This window comes from Mchenga conophoros, linkage group LG13 (genome assembly GCF_057382185.1).
Source record: "Mchenga conophoros isolate Kocher_MC1m ecotype Shallow Benthic linkage group LG13, M_conophoros_male_GT1.1, whole genome shotgun sequence".
Lineage (NCBI taxonomy): Eukaryota > Metazoa > Chordata > Actinopteri > Cichliformes > Cichlidae > Mchenga > Mchenga conophoros.
Window position 1 is genome coordinate 14,789,475 of NC_140538.1, and position 22,442 is coordinate 14,811,916.

Genomic DNA, 22,442 nt, shown 5'->3' on the forward strand with positions numbered 1-22,442 from the left:
AGAGCAGGCTGGGATTTTAGAGTATGTATCACGCCGCCTTCATCGTTATAGTCCCACCCGCTTAATGAAACCTGACAAACGCACACGTCTCTAATATGCTTCTACTAATTACGAATACGCGCTGAAAAGCAAAATGCCTACACGAGTAATCGTTCTGACCCCGAAAAGCGAGATAATAGAATTATTTCGTGCTTGTGGCGGAAGGATAAAATGTGTTCGCTTACGACGCTCCCTTCTGTCAGTTATCACGTGTGATGTAATTAGGGAAGTTTCCAACATAATGTCACTTTTCGCGGTTTAAACTGTCATTTCGGGTATGGCAAGTATATCAGTGCAAACTGTCGACCACGAGTTTGCACTGCATTTGCTTTTACAGAGGAAATGCTTATGTGTTGACAATATCTCCATCGGTTCCTTTGTTTTTTCAGTCTTCTCAAAGCAAGTAATTTATACCCAGGTTAATTGCATGATCATGCACTTTGTCTGCAATGACGAACACCACCATAAATAAATAAATAAATGAACAGGATTAAATCTGCATGATATAATTGCGGACATAATAAAGACAGGTGTGCGCAAACTGTGAAGTTAAATTCACAGTTAAATTTAGGGTGCATCCTTCACAATATCGTGTACAGTAGTTATTTATTGTATTTAGAGTTAGAGATGAAACGATCGATCAATAATCCATAGTAAGGAGGGAAATCCAGCCAGGATTTTCTGCTGGTTCCGCTTGCTAAAATGTCACATACAGGCCTATTTACTGGGTTGTTATTCTCAATCAGGGACGTGCAGAGGGGGGGGGCTAGAGGGGCTTGAGCACCCGCCCCTTTCCTGATGAGTGCCCAAAGTGCCCTTTTGTTGAGGCAACTTTTAAATTTTATTTATTTATTTATTTATTTATTTATTTATTTTATGTGTGTGTGCGTGCGGAGTCCTGTCTGTGCCCCTCAACAATAATATTTAACTATTAATCATAGTTTTGCTAAATAAAAGGATCTGGCTTGCATCAGTCACATGATCACATTTAACCAATGATCGCCCTCGACGGCAGAACGCGCTGGTTACGAGCCGGGAACGAGCTCACAAAGAGCACGCGCATTTTTTGCGGTCCGGAGCTGTAGGAGAAACACAAGTTAACTCAGAGACACAGACTGATGCGACAAAACCAGTAAGTAGGTGTACAGCGTACACTGTAGTGTGTAGCACACAGGAGTATTAGCTTATTACGTACACGTTGGTAAGCTGTCTTGTTGCAACTGACTAACTGAAACAAACGAGCGTGCTGTGTGTGCAACAGCGCGACAAACATTACCTGTCCTTTTATTAACTGCACAAGTAGTGCTGGTCATAGCTGCTGGCTACCTGTGTAAGGCTGTCATGGGTCTGTAGCTCTGTCACCGTTTTAGGGAACATATTTAGTTTTAAAGTAAGTTTCTGGGCATTTCCTGCCTTTCTGGAGGGATTATATTTCACTAAAAAACGATCTAATATGCATGTCCACATAATAATTATTATAATTATAATATATTAAAAAACACACGCTGTATTTTAAAGAACATACATTAAGAAGCAGATTATATTAGATTTATATTTTAAATAAGACAAAAGTTGGATTTTACAGCAGTAAAATGATTGTATCTCTACAGTTTAAAAATGTAATAAGCTTTGCCCTGCACAGAGTGGATAGTGAAACAAATGGAATCATCATAAATACATTATTTCATATTTATTACTCCCCCCTCCTCATTGCTTTATTATTGTAGCTCTAGTAATAAATAATAATGTAAGGATGCCCATAGTATATACAGTATTCTGAAGAAGGTCTAAAATGTCACTGTGTGTGCATGTGTGTGTTTTATTTAGCTGGATTTAAAAAAATATTACTCATGATATAACATTGTGCAGACATGGCTGGTAAGGACATGAGGAGGAAACAGTAGGAGCTGTGTGAGGCTACTAAAGGCAGTGCTATAACATTTTTCTGTCATCATTTTATTTTAGATTAAGTGCTGGAGTTGTTAGGTGTGGATAATTAGATTATAGTTTATTGCAATAGCAAGTTGTGCCTTGTTCTCAGATAGACAGCAAGTGGAGAGTGATATATGAAATGATGGGAAGGAAGGAAGAAGAGAAGCAAAGAGTGATTCACAGGCAGAGCCGAGTTTATGTCACAGTTTTTCGTTGCCTTATGGTTCCAAGCGCTGTCACCAATCTTTGCATTTTGTTATTATCTCATGACACTTGTTTAATCAGCTACCATCTCTCCTGTGGACTTTTTAATGTCTACAGTCTCAGATCAACACAGCCCTGCCCTTCCCATATTAGATTCTTGATGAATGTGTGTTGTTGTTATTCAGCATGGTTCAATGTGCCCCTTTTTAACTTTGAGCACCCGCCCCTTTAAACCTCTCTGCACGTCCCTGTTCTCAATAATGGCTTTGAACAAACAAACAAAATCAAGTTTTCATCTGGGACATTCCGCGCTTGTGTGTGTGTGTGTGTGTGTGTGTGTGTGTGTGTGTGTGTGTGTGAAAATACAGTCAGACGACTAATGAACAACAAAAACAGCAGCTCAATATGCGATGTATTTCATTCATACCAACAGAAGGCACCTTACCTCACTGTGTTTTAAATTTCATGAAAGCTAGAGACAGTTAAATGGATTCTTTGGTCACAGAATGCAACACCCATAAAATGATCACTTAATGTAAGACTGTGTGTCAACATCAGTCAGCATCTGGAAACAAGGAGGCTGGGCTTAGTCCATGTAACCTGACAGCTGTGCAGCTGATAGTCATTTTAAATTAGCAGCCTTGCAATGCGGAACATCTGAGTGGGAATGTGACTTCTGCTCTTAGAGTAGTGCATCCGATTTGGAGTGTTACTGCAGCCTGTATTTAGGAATATGCAGGTCTGTAGGACACCGGAGATTTACATGTGGTCATTTCTCAGTGACATGACATGCTAGAGTAGTTGGGAGATTTTATAAAGTAGTGAGGGTACAGTTCAGCAGATTTAAATGGGTTTACCTGGAACATCGCAGATTAAATGATCTGATCCCATGTAAGGCTAATTAGGAATCTCCTTCTTACAGCGAAGACTAGTTCTCCCCACTGAAGAGCACTTATCTTGTAGCGCTGTAAGCCCTCACAGCTTAATGAGAAGCGAAATGAATCAGTCCTCCAACTTCGCTCAACCATCTCTTAAGTGTAATTTGAAAGCGTCTCATGTTCTCCTTAATCTGTTATAGAAGATCTAGTTAGCAGAGTCAATCCAGAGCCAAAACCTGAGCTCTCTTAATGCACAAAGTGACAGTGTGACTGTTGTTAGTCCGGTTTATTCCTATAAAAAGAACAGCTGGAAGTTTTAGGATAACATGCAGGGATAATTGACTGTCTTTGTGTCCATCTCAGTAAGTAAATACAATATGCTGTCACTGAGTTTAGCTGTTAAGTCGGAAACCAAAACTCGATTGTGCCCTTTTACACACATTTACGTTTTTTTCTCGCCTCTCCACATTTCTGCCAGCAGATGGCGGCATTGCACTTTTGGCTTCGCAGCTCCGGCCGCACCTGGTACCGGACTTTTTTATACCCCCTCACCCCACCCCCAATCCGTTAAAAGGAGTTATCCGGCAGACCTTTAACCTTATATAGCACTGATAAACATGCACTCTGTACAGACAGAAGAGGTAAGTATTGTTGCACAACCAGGGCCACACAGTCACAGTCGGGCCAGAGGTACTGCAGAAAACATTTAAATCATCTTGTTCAAAGTACATATCATCTCTGTGCAATGTAGTCGCTAAATAGTCATATAACAAATAAGTGTTTTTATTATTTCATTTTACATTTATTTTCCTACGAGCAAAGATCCTATAATATGAATGCATATGCACAATTTATGAAGTCACAGAAATCTTAAAGACAAAAAACAACAACAACAAAAAAAATCAGTTTTATAGGACTGAAATTGACCACAAAGACACATTTTATATATATAAATTCCTGTAGTACTTCATAATAATATAAAAAGATTAACATGAGGGATTAACACAATGACATCTATAACATGTAGGCACTGTGTGCAATGATAAGACTACGGCTTTCATTCAGGTGATACAAATACAGTGATACAGTTGTCATGTTAAAAAGGTAATAAAAACTTCAATATGCATGTTTTTTGTCGTGCGCCCTTCAGTGTCTCATGTATGCATATATATAAAGATTTCCTTGTCTTGGAATGTGCTCCTATGTGTACAGTCATACAAAAAATTCAAGTTAGATTTAATTTATTAAAACACATAGCTTAAGGTAATATGCATATAATCACAAAATCTCCCCATTGTTTTACAGGAATGAGATTCATATTTTGATTTGGTGAAGATAAAACTCCCACCGCTGCAGTTTGCACCAATAAAAATCCATCCCACCTTAAATAATCCTAAAGAATAAACTGGATAGTTGCTCATGAGCTTGTTGATTAGTTTTTCTTCTGAAGAGAGGTGTAGTACTCGACCAACACCCTCCAGGCTTTGGGGGCCATAAAACCATCTGGAGGGTACTCTCCGCTCCGAGCCAAGCTCCTCATCATGGTGCCAGAAATGAACTGAAACTCGTCGTGTCTGAGAAATTGTAGAAGAATGGGGGAAAGGGAGTATACAGTGGCAAGGACAGGTTATTAGAAATCAAAATTTGTAAATTCTATAATAGCGCCGTGATTAGATCTCGACTCAAATACCAACTACGACACAAACACATATAAACGCACAAGCCTAATAATTTACAGTCTAATTTTTGTGAAATTTTTAGTTTGGCAATGAAGTTTTTGCCCTAAAAGTGTGTCGAAGGCAATGCAATGTTTTACTGTTCAGTAAAGAACACCCAAATAAGTACTAATGAGCTACTACCCTTTGTCCTTAAAAATGTGCATTCCTTCAACAGCTGGTGAGCGGAGAGCTGCACCAAAAACTGTAGCTCAGGAGTTAGAGCAGGTCATCACTAATCGGAATCAGTCCGATCCCTGACTACAGTCTACATGCCAAGTATCCTTAGGTGAGATACTGACCCTCACGTTGCTCTCAGATGCATTGATTGGAGTGTGAATGTTACATAGAAAACACTTAAGCATGGAAAAACATTCTTGTATGAATAACGAGCGCTCTCACTGCTCAGGTAGAGTAGAGAAGTGCTATATAAGAACCAGTTCACTGAATGAAGAAAGTGTTTCATGTTTGTGCCGCACTTTTTTACAGTTTTATTTTATGTTTCCATGTGTGGAGCCAAACTCTGGAATAGAAAGAGACAGTCTCAACAAGCACATGGATGACAAAGGACTTTATCAAATACCACATGGTAAATTATATATATATATATATATATATATATATATATATATATATATATATATATATATATATATATATATATATGTGTGTGTGTGTGTGTGTGTATATGTCTCTGAGTATATATATAAATATTATATTCTAAATAGAATTGTTTATTAAACCTGAATGCGCTTAAGGTCAGTGATTGTGTGTGAGTGATTCTATAAATAGAGTTATCATATAATTAGTTTTTATTTTAATTTTATTTTGACTTTTTGCTTTTAATTCAGTTTAGTTTAAGTTCCAGAGTGAGTTTTTAATATTAAGTATTTAATATTTACTTAATAATGTTTAGTTTTAGTTTAAGTTTATTGGTTTCAGTCTTAGTTGTTATTAATTATTGCTGTATGGACGACATGTGTCAGAGGTGAGATTTAGAAAAAATTAGAACAGGTATTACAATGAAAACACAACTATTAGAAAGTGGTTGTCTACAAGATGTCCCTTGTATTTTTTTTTCCAAGTCTAGTTTCTATTTTAGTTAATTAAAATGGTTTTTAACCATCTAGTTTTAGTTTTTACTTTAGTTTTAGTTAACTATAATAGCCTTGTTATAGCTCTAGGTGAATGTATGCGTATATTTATAATTGTCTGTCATTTCATATACGGGCCATTAGCTTGTGAAAGGAAGCTGAATATTGCAATCATCCATTAGATATGAAGGAGGGGTAGAATGATATTTTTCAGCAAATTTTTGAGATGCTTATATACAATCAAGCATCGGGTTTTGTATTTTGTTTTAGTAGTGTTTGCTAACTTCAGATTACTTCAGGTGGTTAGTAGGGGAGTCACTGACCGGTCTTTAGGCTGGTGTGAATGGGGCTTTAGCAGTTAATTTTGCATTTCTAGAAGTATGCGACCCCTTGAGGTTCAATATTGACTGCAACTTACAAGAAAAACCTGCAGATCTTTCATCACTCACCGGTCTTTGTCATAGAAGTCCATAGCCTTCTTAGTTTTGTTGTAGGCAGCTACCCTGAAGGGAATGATCTCTACAGAGGTGAGACCTGGGGCCATGGACAGCACTTTTCCACCATGGGTGGGCTCATACAAGTCCTTTTTAGTCTCTGGGTGAGGCATACCTGCAGGATCCCGGCCGACAATGTAAAAGTTTGCTCCGGCGATCATTCTGGCTCTGCAGTGCCACTGAACCTGAAAGACATTGAAGCTGATATCACATGCACCCATATTTTTTAAAACCTTTGAGTGAGCCATAAGCCACCACTGCTGCTCACCTCTGTAGGTCCAGCATACATCATAGGGGAAGGGAAGATGGCAACAATGGTGCTAGCTGGGTCCAACACGCCCTCCTCCAGGACAGCATCATGTTGCCTCATCCTCCACTGCAGAGGCACATCGTCGTCTTTGGTCCAACCACCGAGCGGGTGAAGTAAGAGGACTGGATTTTTGTATCCTCGCTCCAGCAATCGCCGCTTGGTGTCCTGCATGAGCAGGGCGTGACCATTGTGGATCGGGTTACGCAGCTGGAATGCAAACACCGCATCTAAAGACAGAGGAGCATATAATAAAATTAACATACAATAGACACACGTGCTTCATGATCATGCCTTCCAAAATATTTGTCACAGCCAACATGCGAACCATGCCTTTAACAGAACTCAAATACACCCTGATCATAGTGTTTAAATTCACTTTTATCAGAACAAAAGCAACAAAAATGTTGGTGGTGTATGACGACAGACAGATGCATAGAATTTTATATTTTTCTTACTGTCAACAAATCCCATTATACCTAAAAACCAACAATACTGTCCACTCACATTTTCTCCTCCTTCTATATCTATCTATACAAATATATAAAAAACGTAGTTTAACAGTGGGTTTAACATAAAATTTAGCTATACTTTCACACACTTACAAGATCTGCATTACTTGTTAGTTATGTTAATCTGATGTTTCATAACTAGTCCTATAGGGCTTTGCTATTGAAGAAGACTTAATCCTTCCCACTTTGACCACATATTCAGCATTTTTTTAAACTTTTGCACTGGGTGACATTACAAGCATAAAAGAAATAGCATTGTGTTTATTTTAAGTCAGTCCCATGTACATTAATTACTCTTTAGCATACTAAACACAGCCCCCAAAATGCATAATTTCCCTCTGTTTGATGTTGATGTTTTCTATGACAACAGTCCAAAGCTATTTTAAGAAATCACGTGTTTTATAATGTTCTTAGGTGGGAACAAACAGGTTTGGGCTTGGCATGCTATGGGAACTACTGAGACAGACTGTTGGTTTCTTTTTGCTTTGGGCTTGTTAACAATAAGAAAGTACAGGTTATTGTCCACCTAGTGCAGATAACACCATGCTCTCACACCGGTAACAAACCTCAGCATAGTAAAAACACAAAGTGCCAAAATAAACAGTGCATTGTGGATAAGATGAATAGGTAAAACAATATCTGCACAAAGCAATCACATCAAAGTTAGCGGGTGAAAGTAAAAACAGATGATGTCATTTAATTGTTCATTGCATTCAGGAATACAGTTAGCTCCATTAGCTTTTGGACAAAGACACTTCTTAGTTTTGCCACCACACGGATTTCAGATCTAATAATCAAGATGTGATTGGCGTGCAGACTTTCAGCATTTTGATTCAAGGGGTTTAACAAAAGTTTTGCATTAACTGTTAAGGAATAACTACTATTTTTGCAACCTTGCCCAAATTTTCAGAGGCGCAAAAGTAATTGGGCAGTTAAACCATCAGTAAAAACTGGTGCAACCTGTAACCATACATGGTCATGCCATAATGACATGTGAATATCCTTCTGTCTTGTTTAACAGGTAATATAGTATGTTTCAGATCACTTCTGTCATTTGGGTACAAATTAATCTTGTTTTTAGTTTTCCACAACCATGTAGGCTCTTTGACATGTTGCTTTTAGGAAAATCTAATCTGTCCTTCCAGTTCCAAAGTGTAACCAGTGTTGTAAAAATTAAGGAAAACAACTTTTATTGGATATAATTTTGTATTCTGGAGTCATCAACTACAGTTATCTTCTCTGCGGTTGCTCTGCAGTCGCTCAGACCTTTTGGTGTTTCTGAGCAGATTGTTGATCCTAAAGTGTTTGCTATCTCTCAGATAGGTTTATTTTGGGTTTCAGTCTAATAATGGGCTTTTTCACTTGCACCAACATCTCTTTGGACCCCATACTGAAAATTCCACTGAACACTTGGAATACCTCCAGATGTTTTACTTGTTTAATGTGCCAGGGAATAATGAGAGTACAGGCCTGCCCATGAAACTCCTGATTAGCCTTGGAAAATGTGGGAGTGCATATACAAATATGCCTGTAATTGCTAAACAGTTAATAATTGAATACTTTTGTTACCTTGAACTAAAGTCTGCAGTTCAATCAAATTCTGATTGTGTGAAGTAAAATCCACTGAGGTGGTGTACAGAGGCAAATTTACAAAAACTGCCATTGTCCAAATACTTACAGACCTAACTATACTATATGTGCCCATTGATCACAGGACGTGTCACAAAAATCACCATGCAGCTTTAAAGTTACCATTTAATTTTTTCCATCTGGTCCTTAGTCAAGTTTTCTGAAAGACAAAGGGTGTATTGCTAAATACACTGCTTTAATTTTTTTCATGTTTTCACCGGTTACCATAACTGCTTTATTATAGAGAAATATATATGTCATACTGGAAGTTACTGACAACAAACCAAACAAAAAGGCCACTTCTGTATCTCCTGATCGTCACTGTAGTGTTGTACTTTAGATTTTCTCACCTGCTTTCATATCTTTGAACTTCTGCCTGAGCTCCTTTGGAGTAAAGCGGTACTGGTCAAGTCCATCGTTCCATCTGATTCGCTCCAGCACCTCCAGATCCCCACCTACCAGCCAGTCACCTCCTTCCATAACCATCTGCCAAGGATAAAAGCAGAGAACAGTTTTTCATCATTAAAATGTGTGATGCTGGCATGAGAACACCTTCCAGTCTCCAAATTTTTAACTGCGCACAGGTTAATAGCTGCATTATAACCTTAATGTACGGGTGTTGTGGACAAGTAGTGCCCCACTGGCGGGCACTGCGTTCCTCCTTGCGGTGCGCGTAGAACTCGGGGTTCCTGAGAACAGCCACACGTGAACCTTGGTACTCCAGAGCTACCGCTGCACAGCCCTCCAGCTTCTCTTTGGTCTCAGAGCTAACAGGCAGGACAATGGGAATAGACATGTTGATGGCCCCACCTGAGAGAGAAGATGAAGTGATCTTAAACATACAAAGCCAAGCAATTATAATTCTACGAGTGTTTTCCTTTTGAAATACATGAAAATATGAAAACATATATGAAAACAGGTGCAGCATGTTAGGATGCCTGGGTCGTTGACCCAGAGGTTTGAGTTTATTATATTATTTATCTTTTCTAGTCTTTGGTTTCTTTGTTAGAGTTCTTTCTTATGGTTTATGTCTCTGTGTAATCCTTAGTTGCTGTCTCCCCTGTCTGCTATATCCCCGTGTCCAGTCGGTGTCTGCCCTGGTCCCACGTCTCTGTTCCCCCTGTTGTAGTGCCTGCCTGTGAGTCTGTGTCTGTAAGTTCAGTCTGTGTTATGTTTCCTGTTTTATTTCGAAGGTCCTTGTCTTATGTTAATGTATCTGGTTTTGCTTCCCCAGTTTCGTTAGGCTCGATTTGCCACAGCTGTGTTTCTCTCCTGTTGCCCATTCCCTGATTGCTCCCTCTGTGTTTCTCTGTGTCCGTGTCGCGATCTACCCTTATTGAGCTGTGTGTTCTGTCTGTGTAAGTGTATTTTCTAGTCCTAGTTTTGTTGCCCTTTTGAGTTCACGTCTGTCTCTGGAGTCTGCACTTTGGGTCCTTGTCCTGCCTGCACACAGCCGTTCCATAACACAGCACACTAATGACAAACACTTCAAAGAGAAGGAGTGTGATCTCAGAAAGGAGCTGTAATGTCTAATTAAATATAATTACTATTATTGGGCAATGAAGAAATAATCAAAGAATTAATTGGTCTGTCATTAAATAATAATATATTTTACAGTTACTTCTGTGCTTTAAGGACATGCACATTATCTGCTTTAGAGCAATTTTGTATGTCAAGTGGAATAGCATGTGCTCATTTTAAAAATTAGAGGTTCATTCATGCTTTCCCTTCATTCTTGCCTCATTTTAAATTGAACCAGACAATAATTTGTCTGTGTTATTTACACACAGAAAGAGAAGAGAGGAATAGAGATATTGCTTAATTTCGGACTTACATTATGTGTAAAGTTTGTTGCCACAAGTGTAGGCGACTTGTAACAACAAAGATTATCAACATCAACTCTAGTTAAGTGTGGCCACACTTTTGACTCACTTTTCTCTCCTGTTGTTGTGTGTGCGAGCTCCCTTACACCCCTTGCACATATACTCACAGAGTGAGAGAGAGATCTCACTGCCGAATTGTGAATGGAGAAAATGAAAGCGAGTCAAATATTTTAATATTACTGTGAGTTAGAAGTGAAACAGCTGAGATCAAATGCTATGTTATGTATATGTGACGATTGAGTCAGCAGAGCTTCTGTAACTTTTACACGCCATTCACATCAGCCAACCTCGCCAACCCTGCTCCGTAACTTTAACTGTCTTGAGCTGCTGTTGTCCCTAAGCGCTTTCACTTTGGAATGGAATATCTAGGAGGGAACAAATTTCATGAAGCGACTTGCCGCAACAATCGGATCTTATTACAGCGTGACGTTTGAATGCAGTCAGCTCTCTGGAACAACCCATTCTTTCACAAATGTTTATTAGACATTTGATTTTATACACCTCTTGGCAATGACAGTGAAAATACCTGAATTTCAAGATTAAGAGGCATGGCCCAATAATTCTGTTCACATTCATTGATTGCAGTAGATTGCAGCTTGTGCTTTGCATCCACTGTTAGGCTTGTATGAGGCTGAAAGTGATGTGTAAATGTTGCTAGATGTCGCTGTGAACCGTTTGCTTGAACTTGGAGATGGTGTGGACTCCGATCTGGCCCAATGTATGGCTGGACATAAATTTTGGACTTTCAACTGTATTTACACAAGTTTTACAGCTTTTCCTACCAATAAAGACCTCCCCGAACGCAATTCATAATTCAATAACAGATTTCTGTAAGTTTGCACGTTTACTTCTTACCATTTAAGCCAAAAGAATCATGCTAAGAGATTTCTTTCATTTACTTTTTACTGCTGACATTGCACTTCTTTTTCTTATGTTAGAATATCTCATTGATTAAATGTGTAGTTACATTTCTTTGCACTGGCAGAAAGGGGAGATTCACTGGTCTGGCCCACATAAGATCAAAGTGTATGTAAAATTAGTCTGACATCCCCACACTAACTGAATTAATCACAATTCAGCTGCCTAATGTCACTTTTAGGAGCAGGGAGGGGGTGTCTAGATGTTGTAGATGTTGAAAGTTTAAGGACTTTTCTTACCATCTAGGAGATTGCCAAAGTGCATAGTCTGGAGGAACTCTCTCTCTCTCATGAATCCCTTTAGTGGACTGGCCCAGCCCTCGGCCAAAACCTGCACCCACTGCAGATCCAGCTGTAGATGAATAAAACAGCATCGTCAGCAGGATGAAAAGAAAATAACACAAAATACTTGTAAACTGCGATTCCAGTTCAGGAAAGCCATATATTTCATTTGCTGTATTGCAAATTAAACACATTTCAGTGGTATTCACAAGTTAATCTGTAGGCCTGCTCTAAATAAGTGAATAATTTAACAGTGGAAGGATTGACCCCAGTGGAATACGATAAAATAGAGACAGACAATATGAGCTGCAGATTTACAAAAACCATTTCAACTATAGACACAAAGAGTAAAATAACAACTTGGCTACACAGAGAATAAATTCACTTTAAAATACTTTCCCTTTTTAAAATGAGCATTACTGATTTATTTACCTTTATTTTCACAACGTTTGAAACAATGTTTGCCAAGAAGCTGCATATCTGTTAGCATCTGCAGAACACTGACTGACAGTTACGTGAGCATTTCCCTATTGATTAACCAGGGAAAAGGAAATATTTTCTTAGTACACAGTGTCAGCGGTTGGGTGGAGGCGAGGAAGAAGGAACCCAAACGCAGGACTCGCAGGTAGGTGACGATTTATTATAAGGAGTGGATGAACAGAACAAAGGGAGAAAATGGCTGGCTGGACGACTGACTGAAGCACTGACTGACTAACGGAACATACAGACGGAGAGACAACATCACAATAACATCAATGACACGACATTGGACTGGTTGAACTGAGGGACATAAATACACAGGCTGAGTGATGAGAGATTAGAACCTGGTGAGTACACAGCTGAACATAATGAACTAATGATAAACGGGAAGAGGACGGAACATAATGCACATGGACCAAGGCTAACACAATAAAACAGGAAGTGGAACAGGCAGAAGATAAACAGTGAACGTGAACTGAAAATACTGGGTCACCGACCCAGGAACCCTGACACAGTGTCCACACTGCAAGGAACGTACCCATAACTAACTGTCTGGAATGTTTTATACTGACTCTGAGTTCTCATTTGCTATGTGACAGTATAGAATGTGTACTTACTTTTGTAATGCTGATGGTGGGCAGCGTGTTTGCTTCAGCCAGAACATGGTTCACCCTGTCCTCTGGGATAAACAGTTCAGTCACCTCCTCCAGGATCTCATTTGGTACAATTTTCTACATACGAGAAGAAAGTGAATGTTCACAGTTTAATAACGCTGCTCATGTAGGGACTCAATGACTTTTTTTTTAAGAGTTTAAACAGCACGGTTAGTGCATCGGAAGGCTGTAAAATAACATTTCTTTTTAGATTAAACTATACTGCTGGGTGTATGCTGCATATTTTTTGTTCCTTTTGGTGCAAAATGGTGCTTTTTTGCATGATTTGCATTTGCCAAAGAAGTTCGCCTTTGGGCACTAGCTGAGTGGTGCACACAGTGCATCTAATTACAGGTTTACATTCTGAATCAGACACGGCACACTAAATAAATAGCAAATTCATAAGTATAGTATTGGCTAAATAATTTATTTTCTGCACCGTTTGAGTTTACGGAAGCTCCTTTCAATAAAATCAAACATCTGTGAATGCCTTGCCTGATTTTGTTTGATGTAATTCTACACAGCAGGATTAATGTGTGCACACTGCTTCTGCGTATTCATGTTGACACAGCGGGGATATTTAAAAACAAAAAAATCAGTCACCTGTTACCTCAACGACCGGGGCTGTAAAAACACACGTTTACACATTTACTCTATCAGCAACCTTTCCTTTAGTAAAGATAAGACGCTTGGCAACAGAACCAATGGCCTTTTAAATACCCAACAGAATCTTGACTGTGTGTGTGTGTGTGTGTGTGTGTGTGTGTGTGTGTGTGTGTGTGTGTGTGTGTGTGTGTGTGTGTGTGTGTGTGTGTGTGTGTATGTATGTAAAGGTCGGTTAGTGTCTTTTCTACATAGAGCTACACTCTTTACCTGTTTTTCCAGTTTTGCCTTTGTAATATAGATCTACATTTGTACATACATGAAGTGCAAACATATTGCTCATTCACATGCCTTTGAGTAAACTAAACTCTTTTGTGCATTACTCCGAGATTAGCGTGCGTCTCATTTTCACAATCATGAAAATTAAAATGATGTCCTTTGTGTTTCTCTATGTTATTTGCAGCAAAAAGGCCAGGGGTTTTTTTTGGAATGGGGGGGGGGCGTTTAAAAAAAAAGGGAGTCCATATCCTGTACTTAATTTTTTCGTTTTTAATACTGTACTTGCTGAATCACTATTGTTTGCTGCTGTAATATAAAACCACTGAAGTACCAGGTAGTTCATTGCCTCTGGCTAGTTGTTACCAACCACTTCCTTCTCATGTGAAAGATTTCATTGATGGGCAGAGAACACTGAAAGATTGATGTTAATTATCACGACTTATAGTTTGTTTTAAGGGGGTGTGGCCTCCCTTAATAGGCCTCCCTTAGTATATTGAACTTATTTTAGTACAACAGCTTCATGTTTAAATTAAAAAATAACTGATCAAGTATTCAAACTTTTACATAATTTACATAGTGTCCTCTTCATCATCCTGCTGAGAAATTGCCAAGTGTAAATTAACACTGTGGGTAGAGTCTGTGTACACTGTGCTGTGTGGTTTATTCTGCTTTAAAAGGTCTGGAGCAAGTCTTCTGGAACCCTACCTGTTCCTTAAGCAGATCCAACACTTGATGGAGACATTCATTTACAGAGAGTTCTCCGGTTTTCAGAACAAGCTCTGGACGCTCTGGACGTTCGTACTCTGAATCAATCCCAGTAAAACCTGGCAATAAACCAGAGATATCAGTCAGACCCTATCAGCATTAATACTACCTAATCACTTGACTGAGACAGAATTACAACATGTGGTAAACTAGCCTGTAGATATTCATAGGGTCTGGGATGACTTTCATATCTCATAGATGTTTCTTGCTGTGAGTACCATCACACTGACCTTTGATCTCTCCAGCGCGAGCCTTTTTGTAAAGTCCTTTCACATCCCTGCTCTCACACACTTCAAGAGGCGCGTGGACAAACACTTCAAAAAATGGCAGCCCGGAACTTGCGTGGACGCTCCTTGCCTCGTCGCGATCCTGTGGGAGAAACGGCACGGATACATGATTTCAATGCATTTTTGATTCGAGGTCGACTTAAAATCTAGCGTCAACCTTTGTTAGGCAATGATTTCAGTCTTAAATAAACATATGCAGCATGTAACTCTTAAGCTTTCCTCACCTTGGCGAAAGGAGAGATGAAACTGGTGACACAAACGAGGCCGGCATCGGCAAACAGTTTGGCCACCTCTGCAACACGCCGGATGTTCTCCTCGCGGTCTTCAGCAGAAAAGCCGAGATTCTTGTTCAAGCCGTGGCGAATGTTGTCTCCATCCAGTGAGTAGCAGGGGATACCATGGGAGACGAGATAATCCTCCAGGGCAAAACTGATAGTAGTCTTTCCAGCACCAGACAAACCTAGAGGTAAAAGCATGGTGGTAAATAAGCAAATGGATCCCAGTCTAAATATGGTGGAAAAACTATAAAGATTTACCAGTGAGCCAGATGGTGCAGCCCCTAAAGCCCCCCTTGGTGCCCACGACCTGCCCTCTCTTGCTCCGGCTGACGTGGTGGGCCTGGTACACCACATTGGTCGCCTTGTTGAGATTCTAAAAGAGAAGCAGCAGGGGCTCCAAATATATTATAAATATATAGGCTAATATATTACAAGATATAGACCTAATGTATAGGCTCAGAAGCAGACAAAAGGGTATTCAGTTTGAGCGTATTCAGTTCACACACCAAATGACATATTTACCTGGATAGACATCACAGACAAGTCTCACCTGCTGTTCACGATGTCATAGAACAAATAGCATTTGCTTTTCACTGGATCCTTTTAAATTTACTTCCAAGTCATGTAAAGTAACACGTCATATATAATTTTTCAGACTAGACGAATCTGGTTCTACAAGGATAAAGTAACTATGTGGATGTGAATGAATGGAGCTGTAAAGACTTATAAATGGGAGGGTAGGGAAGCTCATGAGGGATGCAGGGAGGGAGGGAGAGGGAGGAATAATTGACAATGTGTCCAGTGTGCTGCCTGTAGCCAAGCGATGATGTGGCAGTGCTCGTGCCCACACGTTCACCCTCTGCACCCAGTCGCCCTTCTTCCCTACACCCTTATGCCTATAATGCCTACCCAATATGAAAGTAGTTTAACAGCTCGAAGGACCGCACAGGATTCCAGCTGCCATTGGATGAACTTCTGTGAAAAGAGCCCTTTTTTCCTGGTGCTAACACAGCCTCGGTTGTAAAAAAAAAAAAAAAATCCTGCACTCTGACACAGCACAAATCAAGGTGTGTTTCAATCAAAGGACATGGAAGGCATACCGCATGTGAAAAATATACAGACCCACACGCTGTGGGAGAGGCCTAGACAAACAGGGCTATTCTCTTAAACATAGGAGCCACCTTCCACTGCAGCCTTGCGCTGCCAAAACACCACCTCATCATGAATACAATGATGGCACTGGCTGGAAAAACAAAGTCCCATCATTCACTATTAAAAGTTGTAATACCTCTTGTAATAATACCATCCTACCTTGATAGTTTTTACCCTCTTTTCATTTCAATCCCCTTTTCATTTTCTCTTGTTGTTGCATTCCTTTTAAAGAATGCCCCTTGTGTAACTCTTCTCCCCTCGCTCCAGTTCAACTCCCATCCTCTTTCTCAGGAAATCACAGGGGATAAATGCTGATAACTATGTCAGCGAATTCCTCAAAGAAAATGACACATGAGTATTTCTTACTTATTTAATTGCTCCTGAGTTGCTCAGCATGGCAATTCTGAAAGCTTAGCCAATTGAATTAGCTACTAAATGTCAAAAGGAGCGACTATTTCGCAACTTCCTTTGAAAAGTGACTTTTTATCAAGAAAGCTGATGATTAATCTTCGTGGTTGCATCAGTGTTACAGTGTCAGTAATGATGCACCCCTTCAGTGGTGTATCTCTCATATGTGGCTCCACATACGTCTGCGGCATTCCCGTGCAGCATCACTCTGGCACTTTAACAGGGGCCTCTTTCTCCCCTCTCTCAAAAGACACTCTATGTTATGAATGAACTACACTGACATGGATACGTTACTACAACAACTGTCCCATTCAGAGTCGAGGCAAGTCTACAAACAGCCACACCTGGCAGGACAGTAAAAAAAAAGCCTGCTTTTCAGAAAATTGCATTTAAATAAATAATCACTCCTAATGAAAAAAAGAAGGGTTTTTTTCTGCACGACCAGCAGACCTTCGTAGTAAGATCGCCGTTTTTAAGGAGGGCTTAAAGCAGGTAGTCTATTAACGTGACAATAAGTTCGCACACATGTCGGGCTGCTGGCTGACACAGTACATTTCGCTTTTTGTGGGGCTAATCTGATGACAGCTTAAATTTCTGGTGTCTGATTCGACCCGTTATCTCCACATCTACTCACTGTGCGAAGCCTCACTCCGGACATTTCGCTCTAGTGTTATGCCGCCAAAGGACTCCTGGACGCCGGACTCGGACCGCTGCACACACGCAGGCCTGGATGTTCGTCGGATGCTGGATCGACTTTTAAAGCAAGAAACTTTGGGCTGTAGTAATCGAAAGAGGCAACGGAGGGGGGTGTTTAAAAGGGACTTTCAAGACACGTAGCACTCCACTGGCCCTGCCTCTCCTCCTGGCCCTCCTCCTTCAACGTTAGAAAAAAAAAGCGGATACCGGCAAACTTCAAGAAAAACGGCACTAGCAACAAAACCGAGGTAAAACCGGGTAAAGCTGGATATATCGACCCAATGCCACAAACTGGCAAGCGTTGGAGTAAAAATCACTCTTACTGAGGCGTCGAGGAAGTCGCTGGTGTCTTCCCATTTCCCCCCACACGTCCAGACGCCACTAGCTCACACCACACCTCACCCCATATGAAAAAAACCTCTTTAAAAAATCCAGTCATAAAACAAGCAAGTAGAAAGTTTCTCCTGGATGGAAATCTATTTTGTCCCAAAAATGGGGCAACAAGGGGTTAAATGTAGCCCACGTTTAATGATTAAATGTAGGGCACAGTAAGGAAGCACCAATGGGAGAATGAGCCTCTCCTTAGAAGGGGTCTTTCAAAGGAGTCTTTCAAAGTTTAGAAGTATCGATAAGTGAGTTCATAAGTTTGTTTAGCAACAGAAAAAGATGTGTAATCAACTAGCCAGACATTTCTAAACCTTACAAAATATAAGCGTTAATTCAATTTTATTTATTTAGCGCCAAATCGCAACAACAGTCACTTTAATATTGTAAGAATACAGAGAAAACAGAGATAACCCCAACAAAGCAGATGTCCTACTATGAGCGAGCACTCTGCAACAGTGGGAAAGAAAAACTACATTTTAACAGGAAAAAAACTCTGGCATGCCAGGTTCAGAGAAGGGCAGCAATCTGCCACAACCGTTTTGGGGTGAGGGCAGGGAGACAGGACAAAAGACAACTTATCTAGCCATTACTATAAGCTTTATCAAAAAAGAAACTTTCAGGCTTAACCAGAGGCTGTATATCTGCCAAACCCAAAGTAGGAGCTGATTCCACAGAAGATGGGCCTGAAAGCTCGAGGCTCTGCCTTCACTCTACTTTTAAATACCCTAGAGTGAAGTGCTCTGTTGGAGTGATATGGTAATATGAGGTCCTTAATATAAGGTGGGACTTGACTATTCAAGATCTTTTATGTGAGAAGAAGGATTTTAAATAGATTCTAAAGTTCGCAACAACTAACTTTAGAAAAGAGTCGGTGAAGGGAAACCAGCATGGAAGAAATATGCTTTCTCTTTCTAGTCTCTGTCACTACTCTTGCTGCAGCATTTTGGATCAACTGCAGTCTTTTAGGGAGCTTTAGAACAACCTGATAATAGTGAATTTCTGTAGTCCATTTTAGAAGTAACAAATGTGGAAAGTAGTTTTAAAGCATCACTCTGAGGAAGGATGTTTTTATTTTAGAGACACTGCAAATGGAAAAGAGCAAGCATACCTATTTGTATAACATGCACACTGAAGGACATATCCTGATCATAAACAACTCCAATATTCATCTCAGTGTTAGTGGAGGTCAACGTAATCCCATCCAGAGTAAGTATCTAAGTAAGGAAGTTTCTAAGATTTTTAGGGTGAGTAAAATAACCTCAGTTTTATCTACATTTAGACACTGAAATATCCATGTCATTCAGGCCTATATGTCATTAAGACATTTCTGCAGTTTAACTAATTGTGTGTCATCTGGTTTCATGGATAGATAAAGCTTTATATCATCTGCATAACAATGAAAATGTATGCTATACCTTTAAATGATACTGTGTAAAGGAAACAAATATAATGTAAATAGAACTGGTCCCAGCATGGAATCCTGTGGAACTCCAGATTCAACAAAGTGCTGGAAATATTCCTGAGAGATTTTGGCCCTGATGGAGTTGTTGCACATCCATGATGCAAATCTCTTGTTCTACTACATTCCAAAGGTGCTCTATTAGATTACAAATAGACTATATTAACCAATAAATTTACAAGATTAGTGACATTCTGCTAGCACAATATTGCATTTTGTGTATCTTTCTTCAGTCTCAGATGACTGCAGGTTTCACCCAATCTTATAAACAGTACATTTGCATAATGACAACTCACCACGTCCAGATGAACAGAATCAACTTTTGGGGATGCATGATTGAACCTGCATCAAGACGTAACATGTAACTTGGTCAAGAGCAGTTTATGTTTAGCGTTTCAGTTTAAAATAGTCCTTTTTATTTTTCAGTCTGGTCAAAGTACAGAATAAATTAAATTTATCATGAGAATGTTTAGGAAGTCAAATTAATGTAACTTTGATCTGGCAACAAACTAAAGTAACTTCCACGTCCCCTTCGTTAGAGCAAATTAGATCATATCTAAATATAGACCGCATTTAAAATTTAAAAGCAGGAATGTTGTTTGAAACTTTAATCAATCTAAACAATCTTTTTTACCTGAAATGTTAGTGAAAGATCAAAAGCAAATAAAATATTTTAACTAATGTATTTACAAGATTAATGATTTTTGCTAGCACGATGTTAAATATGGTTTGCCATACCTGCATTCTCTGACTGGGCGTTTAGATTTTGTTGTAAATTTATAGTACACCTATAAGATGAAACATTCCTTTAAACTGAATGCTTAAAATCAATGCTGAAATGATCCCCAGTTATTGCTATTTTAAGTAACAGTTTTGATCATTGCTTTTAATGTTATACTATGGATAATAAAGAAAAACATAATAGTCACTATATATTTAAGGTGTGTTCACTGATTTACACTTTTAACCTGTGCTCCAAAGAACAAGCAAGACCATGTTCCATTTTTAAAACTGCTGTTAGCTTCTGATTATGTTGAGTGGCACAGTTAATTTAATTTCCCTTTATTAGTCTGTTTTCACTTGTAAATTAGCTAGTTTTATTTCTGTTTATTTTATTTGTTTTTGTGGTCTGCAGGCTGGATGTGGCACCAAGGAAGTTAATCGCTGATATTAAATAATAATCCCAGTTATTAAAAAAATGTGCCACCACTTCATTGTCCATTCACAAAACCAAAAAGCATTTTCTGTACATTTGTATTTTCCTTATTTCATTGCTTAGATGAGTGCTACAGTATAGTTATTAGCAGATGCATCAGATGTCAGCAGAATGAGGCAAAAAATGAGAGCGACAGTAGGTTTGGCTAACAGCAGACTACTTGTTGAATACCAGTTGTCTTTAATGAGAGTTTGCTGAATGAATCCAAATGAGAAGCCTGTGCTATAGTACAAGTAACAGAGCAGGAAAAACAGATGCTGTTTTTTTACAGCTCTGTTAGTGGAGATCATCCATTTATATATCATGATAGACTGAAAGACTGAAAGATGGTTGTTGCTTCTGGATCTCAAATGTGAAGCCAGACTTGCTTAACACATGTATATGTGTATTTAAACATGTATTCTTCTAAATGGCCAGCAGGGAGCACTTCCTCTGGTGGCAAAAAGACTTGCAATTCTGAGAAAACAGCCATCAGCCTCCTTGCTCTGTGGCCTAAACACTCTGCTGATGACTGTATGTGTTCATTTGCCAGTGTGGGGATGAACAAAAAGTATTTGACCAGCATAATATAATCTGCAGTATGATCATTGCTTTAACCATGTAACAGATAGCTTTAAGATGGCCTTAAGATGTTATGCATACAGTTATTATGTTGACCTTGTATTTCAGGTGCAGTTATGACTATTTTATACACAATGCATATCTGTGCTTATTAAAGAGTTGGAGCTTGGTCAATTAATTGGGGGTTGGAAGCTTTGTTCGGCGCGATGTCCGGACAATCTATTGTGCAAGTGACTTGGAGCCATAGAAGGAATTGCAATACATGCTTACAAAACACTTATATATCAGATCATTTTATATTAAGGTTTTAGTAGAGGTTCTTGGTTAAAACATTTATTTAGTAGAAGACATACACATAGTCTCAGTGAGCTTCTGGTCTAGTGAAAGGTCAGAAGTGCAACAGGTGAATTGAGAAAGAGCATGTGAGGTCAACACATACACACACATTAGTTAGATTTATTTAGAGGAGAGATTAGTTATGTCTCGACAAGAAAGAGGAACAATTCACTTTAAGACAAGAACGGAAAGTACCAGCCATGAAAATAGAAGATGATCTTCTGGGTTAAAAGTCATTGTGGTGTTGATCTGATCTATGTATAAAATGTACCTGTGACGCATGAAGGGGCGTCAGTAAACAAACCCTGATGTTATAAAATAATTGTTTGTGCTTTAGTAAGTCGGAGATCACTTGCTGTCGACGTACAGAGTGTTCTTCCCACACGTGTGTATTCATTAAAATCATTGTTTGACCAAGACCTTCTGGACCAAGGGTGGTTTGTACTCTCCCTCCTCAATTGTGAACCTTAACACCAGTTTTAAGCCTTGCTGATAAGATAAAGTTTATTTTGTAAACTATGGTCATCATTAGAGCAAGAAAAGAGAATAAAACAGCATATGCTCATTGGTGAATGACTTGTCAATCATGATTTCTTGGCCAATGGCTGTACAGCGTCCTTCAGTTTTACAGTCTGATCTACCAAACCGTAGATCTAAAGCTCAGACCAAACCGTTGCAATGGGACTTCACTGTTGTGGCTTTGCCCAGCTTTTACACCGTCTATAGTTTTCCGTTGCAGAAGCATTATGTTGCTTTTCAGTGAAATAAAAATATGGCAATACAACAAAAAACAAACCACATCTGATGCTTTCCCATCACTAACAAGTGCCATTTTGCTTAATTTTACTGCAGCTGTTTCATTTTGTTTGTTGTACATTTCATGCACTCTTTGCACTTCTGTAATGACTGTTCCATGGACTGGACTATGACTGGATTGTATTGAAGACAACTTTAGAGAAGCTTTTCCTATGACATTTCCAATAGGCTAATAAGCTA

The 22,442-nt window shown here is 39.2% G+C and overlaps 1 protein-coding gene across 1 annotated transcript; it reads right to left on the bottom strand.

Moving 5' to 3' along the window:
• Nucleotides 1-3,812: 3,812 nt before the first annotated feature.
• LOC146560990 (bifunctional 3'-phosphoadenosine 5'-phosphosulfate synthase 2-like) lies at nt 3,813-17,825 on the bottom strand. The gene is made up of 12 exons (XM_085296655.1): nt 17,426-17,825; nt 15,490-15,604; nt 15,178-15,413; nt 14,897-15,035; nt 14,607-14,725; nt 12,984-13,097; nt 11,845-11,956; nt 9,409-9,614; nt 9,155-9,290; nt 6,625-6,893; nt 6,312-6,541; nt 3,813-4,627 (listed from the first exon to the last, which is right to left on the bottom strand). Exons 1-12 carry the CDS (start codon nt 17,447-17,449, stop codon nt 4,486-4,488), a joined length of 1,842 nt encoding a protein of 613 aa, XP_085152781.1. The 5' UTR covers nt 17,450-17,825; the 3' UTR covers nt 3,813-4,485.
• Between the last annotated feature and the right edge of the window lie 4,617 nt (nt 17,826-22,442).